Source organism: Balearica regulorum, chromosome 2 (assembly GCF_011004875.1).
Source record: "Balearica regulorum gibbericeps isolate bBalReg1 chromosome 2, bBalReg1.pri, whole genome shotgun sequence".
NCBI lineage: Eukaryota > Metazoa > Chordata > Aves > Gruiformes > Gruidae > Balearica > Balearica regulorum.
In genome coordinates this window covers 167,901,367-167,926,634 of record NC_046185.1, presented here as the reverse complement: position 1 = coordinate 167,926,634, position 25,268 = coordinate 167,901,367, and the positions used below count along the sequence as shown (strand labels likewise).

The 25,268-nt window shown below is 64.8% G+C and overlaps 2 protein-coding genes and 1 pseudogene across 7 annotated transcripts; all 3 read left to right on the top strand.

Moving 5' to 3' along the window:
- The first annotated feature begins 985 nt into the window (after positions 1–985).
- LOC142600651 (uncharacterized) lies at positions 986–11,508 on the top strand. 4 transcript variants are annotated; one of them, XM_075746959.1, is made up of 5 exons: positions 986–1,209; positions 3,842–4,010; positions 5,579–5,687; positions 6,369–6,482; positions 6,844–11,508. In XM_075746959.1, the coding sequence occupies exons 1-5, from the start codon at positions 1,001–1,003 to the stop codon at positions 9,585–9,587; spliced, it is 3,345 nt and encodes a 1,114-aa protein (XP_075603074.1). In that variant the 5' UTR covers positions 986–1,000; the 3' UTR covers positions 9,588–11,508. The 4 variants fall into 4 exon arrangements, with proteins under 4 accessions (XP_075603074.1, XP_075603076.1, XP_075603077.1 ...); XM_075746961.1 differs by having other exon boundaries at positions 1,153–1,284; positions 3,852–4,010; XM_075746962.1 differs by having other exon boundaries at positions 1,163–1,280.
- A 3,026-nt stretch (positions 11,509–14,534) lies between these two features.
- LOC142600656 (uncharacterized) lies at positions 14,535–18,275 on the top strand. 3 transcript variants are annotated; one of them, XR_012834256.1, is made up of 3 exons: positions 14,535–14,638; positions 15,541–16,420; positions 17,139–18,275. XR_012834256.1 is itself a non-coding variant. In XM_075746987.1 (3 exons), the coding sequence occupies exons 2-3, from the start codon at positions 15,576–15,578 to the stop codon at positions 17,143–17,145; spliced, it is 792 nt and encodes a 263-aa protein (XP_075603102.1). In that variant the 5' UTR covers positions 14,535–14,638; positions 15,541–15,575; the 3' UTR covers positions 17,146–18,275. The 3 variants fall into 3 exon arrangements, 2 of the variants coding, with proteins under 2 accessions (XP_075603102.1, XP_075603103.1); XM_075746987.1 differs by having other exon boundaries at positions 15,541–16,360; XM_075746988.1 differs by lacking the exon at positions 14,535–14,638 and adding an exon at positions 14,742–14,933 and having other exon boundaries at positions 15,541–16,360.
- A 243-nt stretch (positions 18,276–18,518) lies between these two features.
- Positions 18,519–24,160, top strand: LOC104635612 (GTPase IMAP family member 3-like; annotated as a pseudogene).
- Positions 24,161–25,268: the final 1,108 nt, after the last annotated feature.

The following is a 25,268-nucleotide window of genomic DNA, read 5'->3' as shown; positions in this document are numbered from 1 at the left end:
CCGGCGGGATGGGGAGAGAATGGGAGGAGTGACAGAACTCGTGGGTTGAGATAAAAACAGTTTAAGAGGACGAACACAATAATAATCAACCAAACCAAGTGATGAACAGCACTTCTTACCACCCGAAGCTGACGCCCCCCAGCCCCCACACAAGCAGACCAAGGGATCCCTTCCCACGCCCCACGGCACGGAGGGGTTCAGCCACCCCGGGAAAGCCGGGCTCCATCACGCCTAACGGTGACTTGGGAAGACAAACGCCATCGCTCCCAACGCCGCTGCGCAAGACGCCCGGCTGCCAACACCCGGCCCCTGGCTGTAACCGGGACATGATGTCACACGGTATGGAATGTCCCTTCGGTCACTGGGGTCGGCTGCCCCGGCCGCGTCCCCTCCAGCATCTCGGGCGCTCCCCCCTTCTCCTTGGCAGGGCAGCACGAGAAGCTGGAAAGTCCTTGACTGCTTGGCAACAACTACCGGCATCTGCGTGTTCCCAGCACCATCCCCGCCCCAGACCCACCCCGCAGCACCGGCCCAGCTCCCGGGGACACCGATGGGTCGCAGCCCAGAGCGGCCCAGCTGCCCGACGGCGTCACCCCCCCCTCCTCCCAGGCTATTTAGGGAGGCCCAGCAGCACCCTTTGCGCCATTTCTTGCGTCTCCCCAACACACGGGCTCTGCGGCCGCCCCTCGGAGCCAGCCCCTGCGGCCGGGCCGGGGGCGGGGGGGAGCGGGAGGGGAGGCCGGGGGCCGCGGGACACCGCACCGAGCGGGGCCTCCCACCCGCCAGAGCTGCAGGGCCGGGCCCCGGGGCAGGCAGAGGCCCCCCAGGACCCCGGGGCGGCCCAGCGGTGGCTCCGCCAGGAGAGGCGGCCGTTCCGGGTCCCCCCCGGTACCGGGCCGCGGTGACACGGGAATGGCGGGGTGGGGGGGACGCTCTGGGCCGCCCCGGGAACACTCTATGATGGCGCCCGTGGTCGCTCTGGCAGCGCGCCGGCGGCTCGATGGTGCCGCGCTCCGTGGCGCCGGCAGAGGGCGCTGCAGCTGCACTACGGGTGCCGCCGCGGGACACGCCCCCTAACCCGGAAGTGTTCGCCAGAGGCGTCAGGCGTGGCCGCCTCCTCCCGCCGCTGGGTGCGCGCCTGCCGCCGTCGCCGCCGCGACGACGTCACCGCCGCGACTACGTCATCGCGTTGTTAGACGTCGTCCGTCCGTGAGTTTCCCCGGGCAGGCGGCTCCGGGGCCCGGCTGAGGCGGCGGCGGCGGCGGCGGCGGCGGGGCGGGGTGGGTGTCGCCATGGCAACGCGCGGCCCGGCCCGGGGGTCACGGTGCGGGGCCGGGCCCGGGGGGGCGGGGCGGGTGCGGAGCCCGGGGGAGGGGGGGGGGGGGTCGGGCCGCGGGGCCCGGGGGGGGGGGGGGGTCGGGGTGTCAGGGAGGGACCCGGGGCGGGGGCCGGGGGTGCCGGTCCCTCTCCTGTGTCACGCCGGGGCCGGTTCGGGGCTTTCGGCTGCAGACCGAGCCCGGGCGTTAGGGGGGGTGCGGGGGGGGGGGGGGGTACCCCGGTTCTTCTTCTGGCTGCTCCGGCCTCGGGCTCTTCCCCGGTGCCGAGCCGCCGCTGGGAACCGAGCCGAGGTGGGAGCGGTAGGGCTTTGCTTTGACCCGAATCCCCGTGAACCGCGTTCCGCCCCGGGAAGCCCCGCTCGGTGTTTAACGGGGCACCGAAGCCGTTCCCGGCGCGACGGGCTCCGCCGGGGCCTGACACTGGTGGTGGAAGCTGGGGAGCGGCGGGGCGGCCGCGGCAGCTCGGGGGGGAATTTCCCCGTGAAGTCCTCGGGGTGCGGAGGCCGCTCTCCCGCAGGAAGGACGCGTGGGCCCCGGGGGGCTTTTCCCCGGTAAAACCATTTCCCGGGGACAGCCCCGCCGCGGTAACGGGCTCGGGAAGCACCGGCAGCGCCTGGCAGCCCGGCTGCCGTGGCCCCCGCAGGCACAGGGCTCCCCGCCGCGGGGTGGGCAGTGCTCCCGGCACCCCCGGGTGTCCCCCGCCATCACCGTGCCCGTGTCCTCGCTGCGTTTGCCTCCGAGGGAGAGGCGGGAAAAGCTCCGTGATTTCCCGGGGCGTTAGAAACGGGATCGGGACGGGAAAACCGACGGAGCCGGGGGAGAGCCCGGCAGAGGCCTTGTTTGTCCTGCCGCGGGCAGCCCCCCCGGCCGCCGGGAAGCGTTGCCTGGCCAACTCGCTTTCCACAAAATTGATGTTGTGCCTGAAATCTGCTGAGCTGAGCGTTGGATCCGGCCTCTGTGGCCGCCGCCGTGCCTGGCTTTGCGTCACCGCCGCTGCGGGTGTCCTGTCCTTGCCGCTCGGCAGCGCGACCCAGCCATAACCGGCTGCTCTGACCCCCTCGCCGGATTCTACCCGGCGTGCCGCCTGCCTCCTCGACCTGTCGTGCTCACCGCAGCCCCGGCCCCTCTCCCCACCTGCCTGTGCCACGTGAGCCTGCCCACAGGCAGCTGCCCACCAACTCTACAGGCAGCTGCCCGCCAGCCTGGGGGCTTCCGGGCCGTGAACGGATTCGGGGCCAGGAGGAATTTCATGGGTTTGGATCGGAATTCTCGCCCGTGCTGCCCCAGAGCTGGTTCTTCCCTTCCGGGTGCCCTTGTGGGGTTCACTTGCTGCCGAGGGGCCGGGTTTGTGCCGTGGATGTGGGGCTGCGTGGCGTTGAGGCCCTGCCTGCACCCCTGCCGCCTTCTGCCTCAGAGAATTTCCCCCGGCACGCCGTTCCTGCCTGTCCTTGGCTGCGCCGGGTCCGTAACCAGCCCCGGGGAGCGATGCGGCTTGGTTAAACACGTACACAAAGCGCTGGCAGGGCTGCTCGCTGGGGCTGAGCCGGCCACGGCATCGTCAGCACTTGGTGGGACGTAATGATCGGGGGGGCTAACGATGCCTCGCGCAGCAGAGAGCTACATCCCCGGTGCTGTGACAGGCCCCCCCCGGGACGTGCCCCCTGATGGCTGTCCGCACTGGAGGATCCTGAGCCCCTGAGCGTGGTACGCTGCTGGGGAGGGTCGGGATCCCAGGCGGCTCCCACACGGCACAGCTCCGCTTCCTCTTGCCAGCCGGATTCCAAAAATAGTTCTAATTAAGCCCAGGCGTTTGTCAAAGCATCCCGATAGCTGCTGGGGCTTTTGCCGGTGATGTGGGACTTGTCCGTGCGCGGGGGGGGGGGGGACCCTCTTCTCCAAAGCATCGTCGCTGCGTTCCCTCCCTCCTCGAGGCACCGTGTCCTGCATGGGATGCTTGGGGAGGAGGGAACAGACCAGGCACCTCTAGAAGGGGCGGCTGAGCTGTTCCGTTTCCAACGAAATCGGGCAGAAAGCCTTTTCCTGGGCGATCTCAGACGGGGTTTTGGGGAGGGAGGTTGGTCAGAGCTGGGCTGGGCGACCCTCGCTTCCCCACGGCACGGGAGCAGCCAGGGCTGCGTCGTTGCCGTTGTCCGTTCGCTGCGGCAGGGCGAGGCCGTGCCGGGGCTGGCTCCCGCCTGCCGGGAGCTGTAGTTCCCCGTCCCCACGGCCGCAAACAGCGCTCGGCGTGCGGTGCCGGGCCTCTCGGCGTGGACTACAAATCCCAGTAGCGCTGCCTGCGCTGCCTGCGGGAAAGCTTTACTGTAAACAGAATGAATCCAGGCCAGACCCCGGGGTCAGCGCCTTCCTCTCCCCTAAAATAACTCGGAGGAGGGATACAGACGCCAGCGGAGCCTTTCCGGAGGCGGCTGAGCTCCTCCAGCTTTGCCTCTCGGCGTGCCACGCCGCTTCCCCTGCTCACCGGCTCCTCTCTCTCGCTCTCCCAGGGACCCGCAGCAGCCATTTGGAGGAAGTCAGGGAAGATCGGAGCCCGCAACCGTGGCGGAAGGCGGAGGGGAAGGACGGCCGCCGCCCCACGCTCTCCCCGGAGCTGATGTCCTCTCCCCTCGCCGGGCAGCCCCGAGGGGAGCGATGTCTGCAGGGGGAGCGCCCCAGGTACACAGGGGTGGGGGGGGCAGCGGCTCCCCCTGCGTCCCGGGGGAAAGGCGGGAGCGGGGCCAGCTCCGACCGTGTCCTCTGTGGCAGAGCAGAGCGCGCTGCCGGGGCCGTCGGGAGGAATCTCTGCTCCTCTTTCATCCCGTGACATTTTGGGGGGGTCTGTTGGGGTTTTCCTGGGGGCTGGGAGCTCTTCTGGTGCTTTTCAACTCGTCATTTAGAAATACCAACGCCCAAGGAGCTGCGCTAGCCCTGCGCGAGACTTTTTCTTTTAAATTGGCGCTTCTTAAAGTTACGGCAGCCGTCAGAGCGCGGGCTGGGCTCCATGTCTTCTGGCATCTGCTCTCCTTGAGCTCCTGCCAAGCTGCAGAGGAGTTTTGAGGGAAAAAGAGAGGAATCCTAGAGAGGGAAGACGGGTGGATTGGGTGTTGAACTTCCCGGGAAAAGCTGCTTTGGCTCCTTACAGAGGTTTCCTCCTTCGGTCCCACTCTTGGCTGGGTTGGGAGTGGGGCTGGGTGATCACACCCCGGTGAGGGATCCGCTTGGGAACCAAGTGATCGCGTTAGAGGAGGGTGATAAGTGTGCGGCTTCAGCCCTTAGCGGGTTCTGCTCGAGGGTTTCTGTCAAGTGATGCTCTTGCTGACAGGGAAACTGAGGCACAGAGCAGAAGCAGCCTTCTTGTGCCGAAACCAGTCGGTGACAAAGCGGGAGGTGTCCCCTGCCCCGCCGCCCCTCTGCCTGCTCTGCCTGTACCTCTCTGCTCCTGCTCCTTTTCGGGTTCCGGGGGTGCGAGACCGTTCTGGGGGCCTGGGTGTTCAAAGCAGCGTGGCACGCCTGTCCCCCCGGGCAAGGCGCACACCTGGCGTGGGGCAGGTCTCGCTGGAGGTGGCCCCTGGGTGTTGGGCGCTGATCCAAAAGCCCACTGCCCTCCTTCAGATCACAGAATCGTCTGGGTTGGAAAGGATCACGGAGTCCAACCGTTACCCCAGCACTGCCCAGCCCACCACTAACCCATGTCCCCAAGCACCACATCTACACGGCTCTGAAATCCCTCCGGGGACGGGGACTCCACCACTGCCCTGGGCAGCCTGTCCCAGGGCTTGACAGCCCTTGGGGGGAAGAAAGGTTTCCTGATCTCCAATCTAAACCTCCCCTGGCACAACTTGAGGCCGTTTCCTCTTGTCCTGTCGCTTCTTCCTTGGGAGAAGAGACCGACCCCCACCTGGCTGCACCCTCCTTTCAGGGAGTTGTAGAGAGTGATCAGGTCTCCCCTCAGCCTCCTCTTCTCCAGGCTAAACCACCCCAGGTCCCTCAGCCGCTCCTCATCAGACTTGTGCTCCAGACCCTGCACCACTTGGTTGCCCTTCTCTGGACACGCTCCAGCCCCTCAATGTCCTTCTTGGAGCGAGGGGCCCAAAACTGAACCCAGCACTCGAGGTGCGGCCTCACCAGTGCCGAGTACAGGGGGACGGTCACTGCCCTGCTCCTGCTGGCCAAAAAACCGAAGGAACAAACCCCAAAAAAGCGATGGCAATCTGCTGAAACGCTTCTTCTCTCTCCTGGACCAGCCTGCCCACGCCCTGAACTTGCTCCCTTACCCCCGGCTGAGCGAGGTGCCGAGAGCCGGACACGAGCTGGATGCTGCCGGCGCAGAGATCCCATCCGACCCCTGCACAGGTGACTGCCGAGGACGGCGGGCGGCACCGCGCCGGGCAGGCTTCACCGGTGTGGGAGGGGGGTTTGTGGATCTGCTTGCGTGTTCTCCGGTGTACAGCCAGTGCTGCGGTAACACCAAGTCCAACTGACTGCTGGGGACAGTCTCCTCCTGACCGGGCTGGGGGGTGCAGGGGGTGACGCGTGGATCGTACGTAAATGTGTCCAAACGCGGCACCACTGGGAGGAACCCGCAGCCCGGGGAGGGTCCCTCAGCCCCTCTGCCAGCCGAGCTCCTCTGCTAACGCTGGAGACTCCTCTTCTGCGTGGGAGGCTCGGGGTGGAATTAATGGCATTTCTGCGGTAGTCTTTGAAATCCGATCATAAAAGCGTTTTGCGGGATCTAAGGATACGGGGGTGAGTGTGTGAAAGGGTGTGGAAAGAACCGTTTTCCAAGGAATGGCGCTCCTTCCCACCTTTTGCCTTGCCGGGAGGAGGGAGCCAGGTGCCGGTATTTCCTTTCATCTTTAATTACACTTCAGGCGGCAGAAGCTTAAAATAGATGAAAGCGATGCCCCCAGGCTTCGTTAATTTTTGGCTTATTTGTGAATTAACGCAGGCATCTCCAGTATAACGATGTCTATGCCGAACGCGTGTTTTGCAGTGTGACAGTTCATGGTGACCAGCTCTTATCCCTTCAACCAGGCTACAGATTTTTCAAGCCCGGCGGTTTGTTCGGTATTAAACAGTCGGAGGAGCCGTACACTGAAGGCCAGCAGATGCAGGAGGAGAGCAAGATCCTCGTGAGCCCCTGTGCAGGTAGGTGCTTCGTGCGTCCCGGTGGAGGCCGTGGGAGCAGTGGGAAACCAGCCTCGGTGGGGGGGCGTTCCTCTTGCGGCCATTTTGGGCCATTTTGCAGCCATTTTGGGCCGGTTAATGGCAAGTTTTTGCTATCGCTGCTGCCGCCAGCGCTGCTTTTGGTGAGTTGGGTGTGGAGCGGGCTCTGGGAGGGGCTCTGATCCTTTAGGGTGTTACAAACTGCAATGGTGTAGTTTTAGGTAGTCCTGCGAGGAGCAGGGAGTTGGACTCGATGATCCTTATGGGTCCCTTCCAACGTGAGATACGCCATGATTCTATGAAAGTCTCTGAAATTAATGCCTTGACTCTTTTCCAAATCTAGTTGAGCCCGGTCGAGTGAATAAAGTCGAGCAGCCTGATGAGAAACCCGGGGGGGCCGCCGGCTCCCTGGAGCTGTATCCCGCAGCCGCCGGCAGTTCCAGCCGCTGGTTTCACGGCACGCAGCGTGCGCCCGAGCGGGCGGGCATGGAGAGAGACGGCGCCGCCGGCCTCGGCCCGCTCTCCAGCCGGGTGGCCTGCTGGGTGCCGCAGCTTGGCGCCGGCCCTTTCCGCTGCGCCCAGTGCGGGAAAGGCTTCCGCCAGAAGCAAAGCCTCATCACGCACGAGAGAATCCACACCGGAGAGAAACCCTACAGGTGCGGGGACTGCGGGAAGAGCTTCAGCCAGCGGCCCAACCTCCTGACCCACCGCCGTGTGCACACGGGGGAGCGCCCCTTCCCCTGTGCCCAGTGCGGCAAGAGCTTCAGCCAGAAGGCCAACCTCCTGGCCCACCAGCGCATCCACGCCGCCGGGGAGAAGGCGCTGGCGGGGGGCGAGCAGGAGGACGGCGCTTCCAGCAAGCCGAAGCTGCGATCCCAGCAGAGGAGTTACCAGGAGGACACCCCCTTCGTCTGCCCCGAGTGCGGGAAGAGCTTCAGGCAGAAGCCCAACCTCATCACCCACCGGAGGATCCACACCGGGGAGCGTCCCTTCACCTGCTTCCTCTGCGGCAGGAGCTTCAACCAGAAGACCAACCTGGTGACCCACTACCGCGTGCACACGGGGGAGCGCCCCTTCGCCTGCACCCAGTGCGGCAAGCGCTTCACCCAGAAAACCAACCTGGTGACGCACCAGAGCACCCACACGGACCTCCGGCCCTACCCCTGCGGGCAGTGCCAGAAGTGCTTCAAGGACAAAGTCTCCCTCAGAGCCCACCAGAAGACTCACGCCCCGCGCCAGCGGCGCTGCCCAGGTCGCAGCCCGGCCACCAGCCTGCCCTACGGGGCTGCACCCACTCTGCTGCAGCCCGGGGGTCCCGAGCAAGAGGCCCCCTTCGGCCCCATGCCACCGCTGCCCGTTCAGAAGATCCCTGAGGGCCAAGAGCTGTACTCGTGTACGGAGAAGAGCTTTCCCCCAAAGGAGCCGCTCCTGCCGCACCAGCAGGCGCCCCTGGGCGAGCAGACTTTCCCCTGCGTCCAGTGCGGGGAGGGATTTTGCCAGAAGGTGACTCTCCTCCGGCCGCAGCACGGCCCCACCGCCGAGGCTCCCGGTGGGTGCGCAGCAGCCTTCGCCCACGGCCCGCACCTCTTGGGGCACCTGGGGGTGCAGCCCATCCTCGGGGATGCGACCCCCCCGGCCCCCCCGGCCCCCGGGGCGGAGAAGCCCTTCATCTGTAACCAGTGCGGCAACAGCTTCGGCCTGTGGCTCTCCCTCGTGGCCCACCAGAAGACCCACGCTGGGCAGAAGTCCTACCCGTGTCCCGAGCACGAGAAAAGCTCCGGCGACGAGCTGTCCCCCAAAGCTCTCCAGGAGAAGCAGGCAGAGGGGAGGGCCTGGGTGTGCCCCGAGTGCGGGAGAAGCTTTGTGCAGTACGAGCGTTTGGTAAAGCACCGGCAAAACCACCGGGGCAGAGGGCCCTACCGCTGCGATGTCTGTGGGAAGAGGTTCAGCCTGAAGACCAACCTGGTGACCCACCAGCGCATCCACACCGGTGAGCGTCCTTTCACCTGCGGTGTCTGCGGCCGGCGCTTCAACCAGAAGGGGAACCTGGTGACCCACTACCGCACGCACACAGGGGAGCGCCCCTTCGCCTGCACCCAGTGCGGCAAGCGCTTCGCCCAGAAGCCCAACCTCATCGCCCACCAGAAGACCCACACCGGCAGGCAGCCCTTCACCTGCCTGGAGTGTCCCAAGCGCTTCAAGAGTAAGCTCTCCCTGCGGGTCCACCAGCGCGTGCATGCAGCAGAGAGACCCCAGAGCGAGCCGGGCCAGGCTCCTGGCCTGCAGACCCACCCCGGCAGCCCCTATCCCTGCTCGCTCTGCGGGGAGACCTTCGAGGAGCACGGGGAGCTGCAGCTGCACCGGCAGGGCCACGCCGGGGAGCGACCGCACGCCTGCGCCGAGTGCGGGAAGCGATTCCGACAGAAGGTGAATCTGGCCGTTCACCAGAGGACCCACACCGGCGAGCGGCCGTTCCGTTGCGCCGAGTGTGGGAAGGGCTTCAGTCAGAAGGCTCACCTCCTCCGGCACCGCAGGACGCACACCGGCGGCATCCCGGCCTCCTGCTGCGAGGGGACCTGCCCGGCACACCAGGAGGAGCCAGATGGGAGCGGCGCTCCCCTGGTGAAGGGCTCCGAGCCCCCCAGCATGCTGCTGCCCCCCTGCTCACGCGGAGCTGCTCACGGATCGCTGGCTCGGGAGGAGCTTCGGCCGGGAGCACAGCCCCCCAACAGACCGGAGAGCCCCTCCGGGGCGGCAGACATCCTCCTGCAGCTGATGCAGGAAGACCACCACCTCGTGTCCGGCTCCCACCACCCGCAGGAGGGACCGGCGGGGCAGTGCCCCTGTAAGTGCACCGAGGAGGGGGAAGGCTTGAGCCCGAAACCGCCGAGCCTGCCACCACAGTGCTGCTGCGCCGACTGCGTGAGCCAGCGGCAGCTGCTCCTGAAGCCTCAGCCCGACTGCCGAGCCGAGCTCTGGGGCAAGTACGGCGGCTGCGGCAGAGGCTTTGAGGAGAAGCGAGTCCTGAGAGTGCCTGAGAGAGCGCACGGCGAAGAGAAACCCTCGCCGTGCCCCAACTGCCTGTAACGCCTGCGCAGGCTGCCGAAAACCTGCCTCCGGGCGAGGGACTGGACCTCATCGCTCTTGCACTAAAAGACACCAAACCTAAAGAGGCGGCGGCTCGCACTGGGGGCCGATCGCTGACCAAACGAGGACAGTGCCGAGGGAAAGCCGCAAGCCGGGACTCGTGGTGCCTGCTGGGACACGGTGGTGGTGGGGACTCGGGAGGAGTGCAGTGGATTTGGGAACAGGAGGCTCGGAGCACCGTCGGTGGGCGTCGGATGGGGTGAAGCAGAAGGCGGACTCGGATGCACTGTGTGAGCCTTCTGTGTCACGAACATACCAAATCTGTGGAGGGGACGGAGCTGAGGAGCGGTGACAGGACCCCGGATCCGCAGCGTTTGCTCCTGCTGTGGCTGCACGGACCGTAGGGAGCAGGAAGAGCTGGGATCCGGGATCTGTCGGCTTAAAAACTGCTTCCGTCGTGCAGCAGGCCCGGCGGCGGCACGTCTGCCTGCTCCTGCCTCCAGGTTTGGCTGGGTGACGCACAGTCCCAGAGACAGCCGTGGGGCAGCGAAGGGCCTCCGTGGGCCAGGAGCTTCTCCCAGAACCCTCCATCCTTCTCTTCCGGACTGGATGTCGTTCCGCAAGGACGTCTTTGGGATGGAGAGCCGAGGCTCTGCCGGCGTGGGCAGAGGAGAAGCAGCTTCGCTGGGCGGGAGGAGTGAGCTGCAGGAGGCAAGGAGAGCTGGGGAAGGCGCCGGGGCCCTTCTTGCCTTGGGGGTGACCTCCTGCCGATGCTCCCCAGCCAACGCAGCGGGACCCGGCCTGTGGCTTCCCCGAGGGTGAAATGGAGGAGCTGGGCGAGCACCGGGAAAATGGGAAACAGCCGGGAAAACGGCCCTGGAAGTGTCTCAGCCCACCTCTGCTTCCAGGAGGGACCCGGGAGAAGCGTCTCCTCGGAGCCCAGAGGGGCCACGCAGGGTGACGGGGGGGGTGGGGAAGGGGGGGTGTAGCTTGTGCTTCTCTACTTGCTCTGTGGATAATTTTTCTGACTAGCACCTCTTTCTGGTACTCAATTAACTTCTGAATAGGTAACCCAGGCACGCCGGGGAGCAGGAGTTGCTGTAGTCTGCCGGAGCCGTTGTGGTAGCTCGTGGCGGTGGCGTCTGCCCATTTCCCTGCCGGCGTGGTGCCCCGGCTGCCGGCAGCAGCGGGGGGGGGGCTGTGGGAGGCACCGGTTGCTTGCTGGCGCTTGCCTGCCGGCGGTGCGGCAGAGCCCGTGGCACCAGGCGGCGAAGCCGGGGAGCCGCTTCATTGGGCGTCGGGAGGAAGGGATGTCGGGGCAGAGCTTTGGAAACGGGAACCGCACCAGAACGATGTTCTCGCTTTGAAGTGCGCTTTATCTAAAAGGGGAAACGAACCTTGCCTGCTGCGCCTAGGGGAGCTGTCGGCCCCGGTTGCGGTGTAAGAACCGTGTCCTGCCGCGTTTGGCTCCGGCGCCTCGCGACTGCGACCGTTTGGCAAACGGTGAAAATGTGGGATGGTGTCACCGGGGCCCAGCTCAGTGCCGCGCCGCTTGCCGCCAGTGCCCAGCTACTCACCTGTGTTTTGGGGGTGTATCCTAAGGGGTGCAGCGTACGGAGAGGCTTTGTCACCTGCCAGCGGCCAGGGCGGCAGCTGAGGGGACACCGGGACGGTCACGACTGGAGCTTCAGCCGGGGTGAGGCACCCCGAGCCCGCGAAGCAGCTGAGTGGGAGCTGCCTGGCAGAGGGGTCCTGGCACCTGAAATCTGGCAGGCAGGGGTGGGTGTCCGTCCCTGTGCCCCCTCGCCCGCTCCCCCACGGAGCAGACGTGGCACCCTCCTCCCTTCTGCTCCTGCAGCATTTCAGGTCCTTGCAATTCTATTTTTTTGAGGTTATTTAAAATAAAAGCTTTCTCACAGCAGGCTCCTGGCTCCTCTGTCCTGGGAAGCGTTGGGGCCGTACGGTGGGATGAGCCCGGCCTGGGGAACCGGGCTGGTCTGGGATAGCGGGGTCACCCTTAAGCTTGAATCCAGGCCTGAGCTTAGGCTCAGGTGAACGCGGTGCCAGCCAGCCCCAGCCACCGCGCCAGTTGTTCGTCCTCACATCCACTTTGCTCCTCTTGTTTTGTTGCAGTTTAGTTTACAGTCATGCTGCTGGCAAAGCCGTTTGTCGAAGTGCTCCCAACTTCTGTGTCCCGTGGCAAAAACCTCCGACAGGAACAGGGAGAAGGTGCGGGATTGTCAGCAAAACCTGGGACTTGTAGCGGTTTTTAGGGCTGTCCCATCCCCGCTGCCCGCTCCAGCCCCGGCCGGGGGCTGTGCTGACCGCCAGGCCCTGCTCACGGACCACCGGTGCGGCCGCGGGACCAGGCCGGTGCTGGGCCCGGTTTTCTCTCCTACTGAGGGGCCGAGTGCCGGCTGGCTCTGGGGAGGCCCGTCGGAGGGCATGGGGCCTCTGTTTGCAGCCATGGCCGAGGCTCTGGGAGTTTGTGGAGGCAGGAGAGTTCCCACTTGGGGTTGCGTCAGGCTTCGTTACCGGTGACGTCCACTGACGAACCCCTCCGGGGAGGAATCCTTTGCCAAAGAGTCACCGGCCCCGGGCTCCCCTCGTCCCACAGAGCGCGGCTCCCTCAACCCTCCTCCTGGCCCGAACCTGGGTGGTGCTGGGGGGAAGGTGTGGGGAGGGGCAGACCCTGGGCCAGCGAACACCCGCAGCCCTGCGCTTCTGCCAGAGCCGCTGCTGGGACCGCTCGGTTCAGCAGCGGTGATGAATCCAGCCATTTCCAACAGCTCCTCGTGCCGCTGGCGGCAGGACGGCTCTGCCTTGCCGGTGCCGGTCCCCGGAGCCGGGCACCCTTCGCCTGGCCAGGTTTCCTACCAACACCTCGGAGCGGCAACCGCGCCGGGGGGTCCTGCCACGAGGATGGGTCTCCCCGGCCCCTCGGCACCGGCACAACCCCATCCCTTGCGCCCGGGGCCACAGGCACTTTTGCCCCGAGCTGTGCCTGGCTGTGCCACTCACTGTGTGCTGGTGGGAATGTGGGAGCCGCAGCAGCCTCCTGCCATCGCCCTGTCACCACTCAGGAAGGGATGTCCCCTGCCCTGTCCCATGGCAGCCCCCGGCTTCACCACCTCCCACCGGAGCAGGAGTGACACCAGCTCGGTGGCTTCCCAGCCACATGCCAGCTGTCCCCCCAGCCAGCTCCAACACTCACGGTCATGGTCACCTCAGGAAGGGGACACGTCCCCACTTGCCCCCCGGCAACTCCAGCAGCCAGGTCCAGGCTTCGGCAGAGGCTCTGGGAAGGCAGGCGTGGACGGAGCCGGTGTTTTGGCATCGCCCGGCCCTGGCACAGCAGGTCCAGGCAATGGAGCGATAGTGATCTCTGCCGATGGGCATCTCAGCCGAGCACGCTGCCCGGCTGCCGAGCACTGGCAAGCTGCAGCCTGCGGAGACCTGCTGTGCCAAGAACGGCTGCTGGGTGCCCAGGGCTGTCCCCAGCTGTGCCACGCTGCCTGTGCTGGGCCCGGTGCCCTCCAACGTCCTCTGCGGCCACTGAACATCCCCAGGACACCGCGGTCTGTGCAGCTCCAGGGTTAGTTACGGCCTGGAGGTGCTCGCAGCAGGCACAAGCTCCCGGCAGTGCCGGCTGCCCCGCTGGGGCGGCTGGGGATGCCGTGGGACCACAACGGGCAGAAATGCCTTGTCCCCGGCTGTGCCAGGAGCCCAGGACCAGCATGGCCCCCGAGGTGGGCACTGCACGGCCCATGGTGCCCAGCCACGGGCTTGGCCGCTCCCTTCCCCATCCCTGCAATCACGGGGCAAATCTGTGCCGGTGCTGCAGGCAGGGTGCTGGGCTCTGCACAGCGGGGTCCGCACAACGGTCACAGCGGTGGCTCGGGAACCAGTGACACAGCCAGCTTTGTGCCGGGGTCACCATCACATCTCCTGTGTTGTCAGCGAAACGTCCCGGTGCTCCCAAGGACGGCTGGTGACTCTCGCTCCGGCACTGTCTGGCTGCAGCTCCCTGTTCTGGTGGGGGGATCCATTGAGACCCCCCGGTCCTGCCGGAGGGCAGTTCCCTGCTGGCACGGGCTGCCCTGCCATCCCGGCGCACACGAGCCTGTCCCAGTCTGGGAGAAGCCACTGCTTCCACATGGCCCGGGGTGACTCGGCATCACCGGGGTGTCCTGGCCCCGGACCCAGCCGCGGTGGCCACACCGTGTGCCGGATGAGGGTCCCCCGGCACCCAGGGAGCCCGGCCAGCGCAAGGGGGGCTCCTCCCCGTGCAAATGGCCCCAAACCGCGGCACAGGGGCTTGGCAGCCTTGGCAGCCTCCCCACCCACCGGAGTCACCCGCAGGCTCAGAGCCCATGTGCTCAGCAAGCCGCGGGCGCCGTGGGCGCCGTGTGCCGCCAGCCGGGTGCGTGGCCGAGCAGCCCTGGCCCTGGCTGCCCCAGGGACACCCAGGAGTTCAAGGAGGTGAGGGCACGGGGGGCTGCGGGGGGGCAGGACCCAAGGGGCTTCGCTTGTTCTTGTCCTGGGGCAAACACACACCGGGGTCACAGAACTGCCCCGTGTGCCAACGGCAGCGCCCGGGTCCGGCGGGGGCCGTGGTTTGGGACCCCTCCGGTTTGGGTCCCCGGCGCTCCCCATCCTGCCGGCCCCACCGTTCCCACTCCTGCACCCCAGCTTGGGCAACGGGGCCGGTTCCTCTGGTTTTGGGGCAATTTGGGCCAGATCCTGGGCCCCGGGCTGGGGTGACGTGTCTGTGGGTTGGGGGCAAGCAGCCTTGGCGGGGGGGGGCGGCGGTCCCCGGGCAGGGTGGGCGTCCTGACCGGGGGTGGGGGGGGTGGGTGATGCTGCCTGGGGGGTGATGCTGCCCGGGGGGATGCGATGCTGCCGGGCCCGGCCCTGCCGCCTCTCCGGTCCCCTTCGGGCGGAGCCGCCGCAAGGCCGCGGTGATGGGCGCGGGCGGGCGCCGGTGCGTCAGCCGGGCGGGCGGGGCCGGGCGGGGCCAGAGGGACGCGGCGCGGCGGCGGCTCGGGCAGGTCAGCGCCGGGGGATGCGCTGCGGGCGGGGGGACCGGGGGGACCGGGAGCCCCGGGAGGGGGGCGGGAGGGCGGGGGAGCGGGGACGGGGACCCCCCCCCACACTGCGCCCCGCACGGCCCCTGCGCGGCCCCGCGGCGGCTGCGGCCCGGCCCGGCCCGGCCCCCCTCCGTGCAGGAAGCGCCGCGGACACGCGCGGAACCCGCCGGGTCGGGATGCGCCGGGAGAGCCCGAGACCGGGCCGGGCCCAGCGCATCGGGCCGCACCGGGGCCGTACCTGCGGCGCCCGGGGCAGGTAAGGGCGGCGCGGCCCCGCTCGGCTCGGCTGGGCTCGGGCCCGCTCGGCTGGGCTCGGGCCCGCTCGGCTGGGCTCGGCTGGGCTCGGGCCGACTCGGCTGGGCTCGGGCCCGCTCGGCTCGGCTCGGCTCGTTCCGGCCCGGCGCACTGCGGCGCAGCCCGGCTCCGTCCCGGGCCTCGGCTGGGGGGTCCCCGGTGTCCGTCCGCGGCCCCCCCCACCCCCACCCCATCCGTCGGCCAAAGCCCCCCCCCCCCCCCCCCCCGGGGCAGCTGCCCGTACCCTGCCTGGACTTCGCAGGCAGCTGCCCGCCCAACCAGCCCCGGCCCACGAGGTCCCGGCCCCGCACACGCCCGCCTTCCCGCCGCGGTCGAGGCCCGGCCCCGGCACCCTCCTCCTCGGGGTTCCTCACGGCCCCTTAGGGGAGACGCGGGTGGCGCGGCACAGCCGGGGCTCGGCAGGGAACACGGACACGGGGGGGGGGGGGTGGGAGCACCCGAGGGGCTCGGCGGGTGCTGGCAGTCCCGGCACGCCCCGGTCCGACCAGTTCCCCGAGGTGCCGGGGCTGGTGCCGGGAGCTGCAGCCGTCCCTGTCTGCGCTCCCCAGGGATGCAGGCGCCGTGAGCCCAGCAGCGGGTGCCCATGACGGACCTGGCTTCGCCCACGGGCGAGAACCCTTTCGCCTTCTCGGGCGGCGAGGAGGGCCTGGGGGATGAGAAGGCGCTGGTGATCCACAGCCAGGTGGAGGAGGAGGAGGAGAAGGAGTTCAAGTGCATCCTCTGCGGGGAATGCTTCGGCCAGCAGCCCAGCCTCGCCCGGCACCAGAAGCACCACGCCGGGGAACGCACCTTCATCTGCGCCGAGTGCGGCAAAGCCTTCAGCCTCAAGCATAACCTCATCATCCACCAGCGCATCCACACCGGGGAGCGTCCCTACCAGTGCGGCGTCTGCCAGAAGAGCTTCAGCCTCAAGCAGAACCTGCTCACCCACCAGCGCATCCACAGCGGCGAGAAGCCCTTCTCCTGCCAGCGCTGCGGGAAGCGCTTCCGCGAGCAGCGCTTCCTCCTCAACCACCAGCGCACCCACTCCGAGGACCGGCCCGGCACCGCCGCCGAGGTCCAGCCCGGTGGCAGCCGCTCACCAGAGCCGCATGAGGCGGCCGGCGGCCCCTTCGCCTGCGCCCGGTGCGGGAAGGGCTTCAGCTGCCGGAGCAGCCTGGCCACGCACCAACGCAGCCACTGCGGGGAGCGGCCCTTCGCCTGCCCCGACTGCGGCAAGAGCTTCAGCCACAAGGGCTCCCTGAAGATCCACCGGCGCACCCACACCGGCGAGACCCCCTTCTCCTGCGCCCAGTGCGGCGAGAGCTTTGCCCAGAAGGTCAACCTCACCGCGCACCAGCGCACCCACGGGGCCGAGGCCGCCCTCACGTGAGCCCCTCCACCCCGCCTCGGCACCCCCTGCCCGCGCTGGTCTCCCTCCAAGCACAGGTCCCGGTGGTGCCCACGCCGCCCCCCTGCCTTCGGGGCTCTGCCCCTGCGCCCCCCCCTCCAGATGGTTCCCCTTCGAGGCGCTGTGAGAGTCCCCGGCGCCCCACTTGCTCTCCCTCTTGCAATGGGGAATTCTGTCCTGGGGGAGTTGGGGGTCACTAGTCACTTCCCTGGGGTTTTAGGCCACGGGACGGCCCCATCAGCACGGCGTGGGGAGCCGCTGGCACGCCTGCTTGGGCTGCAGAGCCCAGCTGGCCACAAAGGCAGCCGTGACTGGGTGCAGCAGCCCTGGCTTGGCCTGGGAACCCCCCCGGCCCTGATCGTCACCCGCTTCCCGCCCCTCGTCCTTCGTCCTTCTCCTGGGGTTTTTCTCCTGACAGTCACGAGGCCAGTCCCGCCAGCACCAGGGCCCTCAGGCCCTCCCGTCCCCCATGCCAGGAGGAGCCTCGCACAGCCAGCGTGCTTCCCTGGGAGCCCTTCCTCCCTTTCACCAGCACCGTGGCGGTGCAGCCTGGTGCCATAGCTTAAACCCCCCAGGCCAGGGCGAGAGAGCAGGGAGGAGGAGGAGGAAGAGGAGGGAGGTTTTCCCAGGGCACCCTCACATGTCCCCCTGCCCTGCTGTGGCTGCGGTCCGGCGTGGTGAACCCACTCGCCACCCGGCATGGCTGGTGTGCCAGGTGCTGGCGCGGGGTAACCTCTGCTCTGCTTGCTCGCCCAGGGAATGACGGCTGCGACTGCCAGAGCGGAGCCGGATCTCAGCAGCCGTCAGCTGCCGGCCACACGCCACGTTTTGTGGGGAAGGAGCTGCACCACCGCGCTGCCGTGGGCAACACCGGGGAGAGGGGCGTGAAGAGGAGAGCCCCCGCCGGCGCAGAAATCACGCAAAATAAAAATAAAATAAAACATAAAGCTCAAGGGTGGACACTGCTTCCCCACCAGCAGCAGCTCCGGCACGGAGGAGGGACTGCGGCGAGGCGGGGAGCTGCACCCCGCTGCGGCGAGGCAGAGACCCCCAGCCCAGGCAGCGCAGAGGTCCCGGTGCAGTGCCGGTGGCAAGGAGCTGAAGGACAACCCAGAGGTGGCGGGGAGCACCCGCTGCGGGGTTGGGGCGGTGGGGAGGACCACGAGTGCCCAGCAGGTGGGAGGGCTCCGCTCTGGAGATGTGCCGACTCCAAACCGCGGCGGAGAGCTGGAGCCCGGCTGGGAGAGGTAAGCCGCAGCTGGGACAGGAAAACCGCCCTTCTGTTCCGTGCCGGGCACGAGCGGCTGCAGGCAGGGACCGGCGCGTGGCACGGCCCTGGCTCCCAGTGACGGCAATGTCCCGGTCGCTGCTGGCTCCTGAGGGAGCTGGGCCGGGGCTCCCTCCTGCAGATCCCCCCGCACCCTCATGTCACCCCTCGTGTGATGCCCTACGCCAGCCGAGGGCTCCAGGACGAGCTTCCGGGGTGAACATCCCCGTGGGGGGACATGTGGTGCTTCGTGGCACCCCGGCCTTCGCCCCGCACCGCCAGTGGCACCGGCAGCGCTGCCCAGCCCCGGGCGGGATGCTCTGCGTGGGTAACAACAAGCAGCCGAAAAGCATTTTCCAAACCTAGGGATTTTTCCCCAAAACGTGCCACTCTCTACAGGGCTGTCTCAGTGTCAGCTGCGGGTTACTGGCCAGCGCTGCGCTGCCCACGAGCCTCCCCTGGGCTCCAGTACCCTCAGACGAGAAGCAAAGCCCCGTGCGGGTGCCGGCACAGGGACCCTCCCCCCCATGCTGCCCCATCCCCCCCCACTGCTTCCCTTGCCGCTGCTGTGTGGAAATGCAGGTACTTTGATGTGTATCATTAAATGAATTAAAGCCTGGAAAATCCCACGTCTCCATCTCGCGGGGAACTTGTGGAGCATGGGGAGCACTGCCAGGCTGCTCGCAAACCTGGCAGGGCTCGGCCAAATCCTGCACCGGGGATCGGTGGAACATGTGCCGCACCTCCACCGTGCCAAGGGAGGGATGTAACTGGGACGGGCGGTGGCCAGGAGCAGGGAAACCCCCAACGTCAGCCGTACGCGAGCTTGGGGACCGCTCCATGGGCTTGGGCCGGCACTACTGGCCAGCATGGCGAGCCTGGGCTGTGCCACGAGCTCGGCCATCGCCACCAGCCCCCACTGCACCCAGCCTTGGGTGCTGCTGGCCCCAAGCACCCGGGAAACCCTTCTCGTGCTTGGTGCTGCCGGAGTACCGCTCGTCGCTGCGTTTCAAGGATAATGTGCTGGAGGGGGTTCCTGGCACAGCTTGTACGGCAGGCACGGGGCATTTGCTGTCGGGGTGGGGAGCCTGGCTGAAGCTCTGCTGTCGGCGCACAGGCTGTGGTGGGCACGAGGCTTCCCTTCCAGCACGTCCCGGTGCCCTACGGTTATCTCTGCCCCACAAACCCAGGCAGCTCGGTCACTGTCCCGGCACAGCCCCAGCCCAGCACCTCCCATCCCTGTCATGTCCCTCGTCGCTGCCGGACTCTGCCTCTGCCACCCTCGCTGGTTTTATGGCAGCGGTTCCCCTTCGCCCAACTCCTGCCCTCGTGCAGCTGCCTGCACAGAGCACGCGTGCTGCCGGCGGGGAAAATCACCAGCGGAACAGGGCCCCCACGCAGCACTGGCACCCTGCGTTGTGCGTGCGTGTGGGGGCCAGCCCCATGCCCTGGGGTCCCCAAAGTCCCTGGGATCTCTGGTCCTCTGGGACCACCTGGTCCTTGCTCGATCTCTGGAGTCACTGGATCCTTGGGATCCCTTAGTCCCTGGATTCCTTAGGCTCTGAGGTCCCTGGGTCCCCACGTCCCTGTGTCCTGAGTTCCAATGTCCCCGACACCCCATGTCCCAGTGTCCCATGTCCCGGGCCCCAATGTCCCTGACACCCGTGATGTCGATGTCGCTGTGTCCTAGGTCCCAACGTCCCCGTGTCCCTGTGTTTGAACACCCAGTGTCCCGATGTCCCCATGCTCCAGCCCTACCGATCCCCATGCCGACACCGAGTGTTGTGGCTCCACTCCGGGGGCTCTGTGGCCGGTGCTGCCCCCCGGGCCCACGGTGCCCCGGCAGACAGGTACTGGGGCCACCAGGTACCAGCATGAGGCCAGAGGGTGGGCCCAGGCAGGCGCTGGGGACCAGGGAGGGTGCCAGCGTGCCTTGGCACCTTTGAGCATCTGGACGTGGCCACGTCCCCGTGGCAGGTCCCAGCAAGCCGTGGAGGCGGGGGACCACGGAGAGGCAGGATGGGTGGGTCACGCCTGTGTGGATGGGAACAGGGCAACATCCCCACGGAGGCAGAAGTCACAAACATTGAGACCCCAGGGAGGTTTCAGGGGAGAACCCCGGTGTCACAGGACAGGACACCTGCCCCGTCGGCAGGACGTCACTGCCCCGGCATGGCCGCACTGGGATCCTGTGTATGGGCAAGGTCTCACTTTCTCCTTCCCACCCACTTGGTTTCCAGTAACAGGGGCTGAAACTCTGCCTCTTCCCCATTTCTGTGTGGTTCGGTGCTTTCGCTGCACCTGGCCGGGGCACCCACATCCTGCCAGGTGAGCGGAGCCGCAGGCAGCTGGAAGCCCCCGGAGGGGGAAGCCCAGGACATTCGAGACCCCACAGAGAGCAGCACCCAGGGCCCCCAGCGGTGCCTGAGGCCGAGCACCTCTCCTCTGCGGTGGGAAATGGCTCCGGTGACGGCGGAGCTGTGGTGGCCTCGGCCAGCCTGGGCTGTGGCCAGGAGCTGCTGCAGCCTGTGCTGGGCTGGGGCTGGGGCCTGCAGCAGTGCAGGGGGGGTTGGCTGGCTCTGAGCAGGCATTGCCCTTGGACGCCCTTGGTGAGCTCTGGCAGTGCAGGCATCGAAGCTCAGGGCTATGGTTTCTGGGCGGTGGGGCTGCTCCGCTGCGCCTCCTGGTTGGTGACAGTGGCGACACGATCAATGTTGGGAAGGGAACCGTCCCCTGGGGCTGCCCCTGTGACAGGGGCATCACCCCAACCATGCTTGGGCTCAGCTCTGCCCCGGCTTGGGCACAGCACTGGCACCCACGGCAGCGTGCAGCGGTACCAGGAGCACCGCATGGGCACCCACGGCGGTGCGCAGAGGTACCGGGAGTACGGCACAGGCGCCAACAGCAGCGTGCAGAGGTACCGGGAGCGAGCCAGGACTCCAGGGCACACCAGTCCTACCTGCCCCACAGCTTTTGCTTCCAATCATCATGTCAGGCGTGCGGCCACGGGCCGGAGGTTTGTGGTCGGCGCAGGGTCATGATACAGGGGTGAGGTGTGGGGCAGGCAGGAAGGGGGGGGGCTGTCTGTTAAGCATTCCCCCGTGTCTGCTGTGTGCTTCTGCTCTTTTAGGGCCTGTCTTCCTGCAGCACGGGCAGCGCTTCGGCACCCCGCAGCCCTGTGCCGTGGGGAGGAGCCGCTGCCGCCAAGGGTCTGCGTGCCATCCCAGCTACAGCGCGAGGCCTTGGCTGTTGCTGCCATCGCTGCACACGGGCACTTCCTGATGGTTCTGAGATCTTCCAAGGGGACACGGTCTCTGCCACCCCCCACCTCTCTGCCTGCTCGCCCACAAAGGAGCCCGAGCCCCAGGCCAAGCCTTGCTCCCGTGGGCAAGGGCAATCCCCTGTCTCGCTCTGTGCGCCGGCAGAGAGGCACCAGAAGGGACGAGCTCTGCGGCTGCAAGGGGGAACTCCTGCCTCAGCGCTGGCTCCAGCCAGGCAGTGCAAAGGTACCAGGCTGGAGGTGCAGGGGAGGGAAACATGCAAAGCTTTACACTGGCTGGAAGGTTTTTTGCGGGGAGGAAGGGATTTCAGGCATGCCCAGGCAGCCAGAAGAGCCAGGCAGGGAGGGAGCTGGTTTTGCCCTGCCTGAACTTCTGCCTGCACAAATCCAGTGTGGTGCCTGTTTTGCAGGTGGGAAGACCTGGAGAGGGGAAGCAGGCTGTGCGACAGAGCTCCAAGGGTGTCCGGAGGATGTTACCGGTGTCCCCAGCTGCCCTAGACCCCCCAGGCAGCCTCAAGGAGGGCCTCCTGGGGGACAACCCATGCAGACACCCCAGGGACCTGGCGCAGGCAGCACCATGGTGCTAACAGGAGTCGGTGTATATCTGCTTTTGTCCATGCAGCGTGGCCGTGGCTGTCCAACGTGCTGCCCGGGGACGGCGAGGGCTCAGCGACAAGGCTCCTCCTGGTTGGGAAGAGTGGAGCAGGGAAAAGCGCCACTGGGAACACCTTCTTCAGAGAACACGTGTTCAAGTCCAAGTTTGACCAAGCTGATGACCGTGAGCTGTGCACAAGCGCAAGGGCTCTGCAATGGCAAGGACATCACGGTCATTGACACAGCCGGTATTTTTCATCCAAGAACTGCCATCAGTGAGGTGTACAAAGAAATTACTCATTGCGTCAGGCTGTACTCACCGGGCCTCCACACGCTGCTGCTGGTAACCGAGCTGGGCCAATTCAGAGTGGAAGACAAGGAGGCCGTGCGGAGACTGCAGGATACTTTTGGTGTTGATGTTTTGAGGCACACGATCATCCTACTCACCCATGCATAAGACCTGGCGGGGATGTTTCTGCACGATTACCTGCAGTATTGAGGCAACAGAGCACTCCAGGACCTCGTCCTGTGGTGTGGGAGCAGGTACTGTGGCTTCAACAACAGAGCAGTAGGTGCCAAATGGGAGCAGCAGGTTGTCAAGCTGATGGGGATGGTCTCCTGCGTGGTGTGGGAGAACAGGGGCCAAGTGGTACAGCAACGACATGTACCTTGGAGCCCAGTTTAACAGAAGAGAAAGTGGAGTATCACATAGGGAGATACAAAGCAGAGAGGAAAATGATGGAGCAGTCCAGAGCTACACCATGCAGGATAATTGTGGGTTGTGGGATAATTCTTTTTGTCCTTGCTCTGTTTTTTCCTGATTTTCCTTATTTATGCTGCATTTCTTTATTTTTTCCTGATTTCCTTATTTCATGGTAGTGATGAATCACAGAGTCACAGGAATATTGAGGCTGGTAGGGACCTCTGGAGATCATCTAGTCCAACTAAAAAGCAGGGTTCCCCAGAGCTGGTTGCCCAGGACTGTGTCCAGTTAGGTTTTGGACACCTCCAGGGATGGAGACTCCACCACCTCTCCAGGCAGCCTATGCCAGCGGTCACCCTCAAAGCGAAAAAAGTTTTCTGACATTTAAATGGAATTTCACATGTTTCTGTTTGTGCCCATCCCCTCTCGTCCTGGCACCGGGCACCACTTGGTCTCCATCAGGTGAGGACAGGATCACCCTCAGCCTCCTCTTCTCCAGGCTGAACAGTCCCAGCTCTCCCAGCCCCTCCTCCTCTGTCAGATGCTTCAATGCCCCAGTCATCTTCACAGCCCTTCACTGCACCCGCTCCAGCGTGTCCACGTCCATCTGGCACATGGAGCTCCACAGGCACATGCTGCTCTCCAGCCCAGGGAGTCCTCATGTAATTATCACTATTTCCAAGGGAGATTATAAACTAAAATACTTCAAACCCACCATTCCTGGCCTGGCACCGTCCTACCACGCTGCCACACACAGCCCGGGGTGCCCTGATTTACTGCTGTGCATGCAGTCGCTGCTGCCACTGCTCTTGGAGAAGCCACCAAATGCTTGCTTATCATGTGTGATAGAGACACGAGGGCTGGTTGGGAAGGGAGAGAAGAGACGGTGGCAGCCCTTCTCTGCCGGGCCAGGAGTGCAAGGGTGGCTGTGGGACCTGCACCGTTCTTCAGGCCAAAGCAGTCCCTGCCCCAGGGCATGGTGTCAGGACCTATCACCCTTCCCCTGCCTCTGGTGTCCGTCAGGGAGCTGCAGCTGGGGTCAGCTGGGCAGGGGACGTTTTGTTTTCCTCCCTAGGTCAGTGAAAATATGAGATGAGGGAAGACCCATGCAGACAGCCTGGGAAGTCTGGCAGGGCCTTTGCCCGCGGCACTGGGGTCTCTCCCTGGTGTCTTGGAGCTTTCAGCTCTGTCCCGCAGTGCTGGTCCCATGCGTACGGACATGGGGGGCAACAGTGATCTCCTCCCAGCTCCAGGCCAGTTCATCTGGGTTTCCTGTGCAATGCAGTTGCATTACAGTGACCTCGGCAGAGCCACAGATGCCTTGAGGGTCGGCAAAAGGCTCCGCAGAGCTGAGAGCATCAGCAAAGCACCAGGGTAAAAGAGAGGGGTCCTTCCAGAGGGATCCGCTGCAGAATGGGCAAGAGATGGGTCTGTGCGGGGCCATGGCCGGGGCCAGTGCCCATGGCAGCTCCAAGAACAGCACTGGGAGTGTTTGATGCTGGCGCTGGAGATGCCTCCTGAGCCAGGGAAAGTCCAGCCTGGCGGCTCAGTGGGAAACCAGCCCAGGGTGTGAGCCCTCTACCAAAGGTCCTGTGAACAAGCTTTTTCCATGGATGCAGTGAGCTCCAGGCATTGCAGGTAACAAAGCTCAGGGCAGGCGAAGGGAAGCATGGATAACCTCAGCTTGCAGAAAGGGCAGCTCCCCTTCCTCACCCCCAGCCCATCCTCCCTAAACAGGAAGGAGAGGGAGGATGCCGTTCCCCTGCCTGTGGCCCACAACATCCCCTGCAGTGCAGTGCCTGCTGAGTTGGCAGGGCTGAAACTCCTCTGCTCCCCAGGGAGTGGGGACTGATCGCCCTCCATTTGAGCCTCCCAGGGCTCAGCATCACAGTGACAAACAGTTGTGAAAGGAACCAGCTACAGCCTTTGTCACAACTGGGAAACACCATCGTAAAACTAACAGACAGAACAGACTATAATTAAAACAAAAAACTGGGATAAATATTGCATTTCTAAGTCCTGCAAGATATGGTCAGCCCTGAAGTGGTGAGGCAGTTGGACCAGATGATTGTTATAGGTCCCTTCCAACAGAACTATTCTATTCTATTCTATTCCTAATTTCCTTTCTGCAAAATAAGCAAAGAATTAAAAATGTCTTAAATAATCAGAAAGTATGTGAAAGACTCATGTGACAAGTTAGAGAAAAAAGGCTTAAAGAACTTTATTAGAGTTAAAACAAAGGCATTTCCTTCTTCAAACACTCAGGCAGGACAGAGAACTGCTTTTTTCATTCATTTGACTCAGATATTCATAGGGTGCAGATAACCATGAGAAGTTAATGTTCCTGTAAAGACCCGGTGTGTACTACCAGTACAAACAAACTTGAAAACAAGGAGTTTGTTAAAGAACCATTATGGAAATGCAATCAAAATTTCCATCTCTGTTGACTTGCAGTTCTTATTTGGAAAAAAACATTGGTCAAGCCTTATTCATGGAAATCATAACCCACACACACTAAAAGCAGGTATTACAACCTTTTTTTTTCTTTTTCTTTTTTTTCCCTGGAATAATAGTAGCAGAATTTAAAATAATTTACCAAAGGCACCTGTGCATTTTATTCCAGAGTTTTAATTTTGCAGCTTCTGATGTTTATGGTTTTTCTTCTCCTGATACACTGGCTGGAGTTTAACCATTGCCTGTGAAGCGCGGCAGGGCATGTTAGAGAGAACGTGTGTGGGAAGAGATTTCTCTGAATTGCTAATCAGCTGTGCTGAACAAACAGCCTTGTATCAGCTGACACTGAGGAGCCGGTTCTGCTGTCGAACAGCAGAAACTGCACAATAATCACAGAAATAGGCAAGTACAGAAAATATCATGTCCTCCCTATGGGATGCATTTTAGTTGGGTACTTCTTCTCCCCACAGCTCTGTGCCCACAGCCAACACATCAGCTCTGTCTTCCTCCTCCACACACGGGCAGGGCTGCCAATTTTCCTGGCTCAGCGGACTGAAGAGGCTTTTACTAGAACAAGTTTTGGCTTCA

Coding starts and splice junctions, on each gene's coding strand:
- LOC142600656 (XM_075746987.1), top strand. CDS start 15,576: ATGACGGACCTGGCTTCGCCCACGGGCGAGAACCCTTTCGCCTTCTCG.
- LOC142600651 (XM_075746959.1), top strand. CDS start 1,001: ATGGTGCCGCGCTCCGTGGCGCCGGCAGAGGGCGCTGCAGCTGCACTA. Junction 1,210..3,841: donor TTGTTAGACGTCGTCCGTCC/GTGAGTTTCCCC, acceptor TCGCTCTCCCAG/GGACCCGCAGCAGCCATTTG. Junction 4,011..5,578: donor CTGCAGGGGGAGCGCCCCAG/GTACACAGGGGT, acceptor CTCCTGGACCAG/CCTGCCCACGCCCTGAACTT.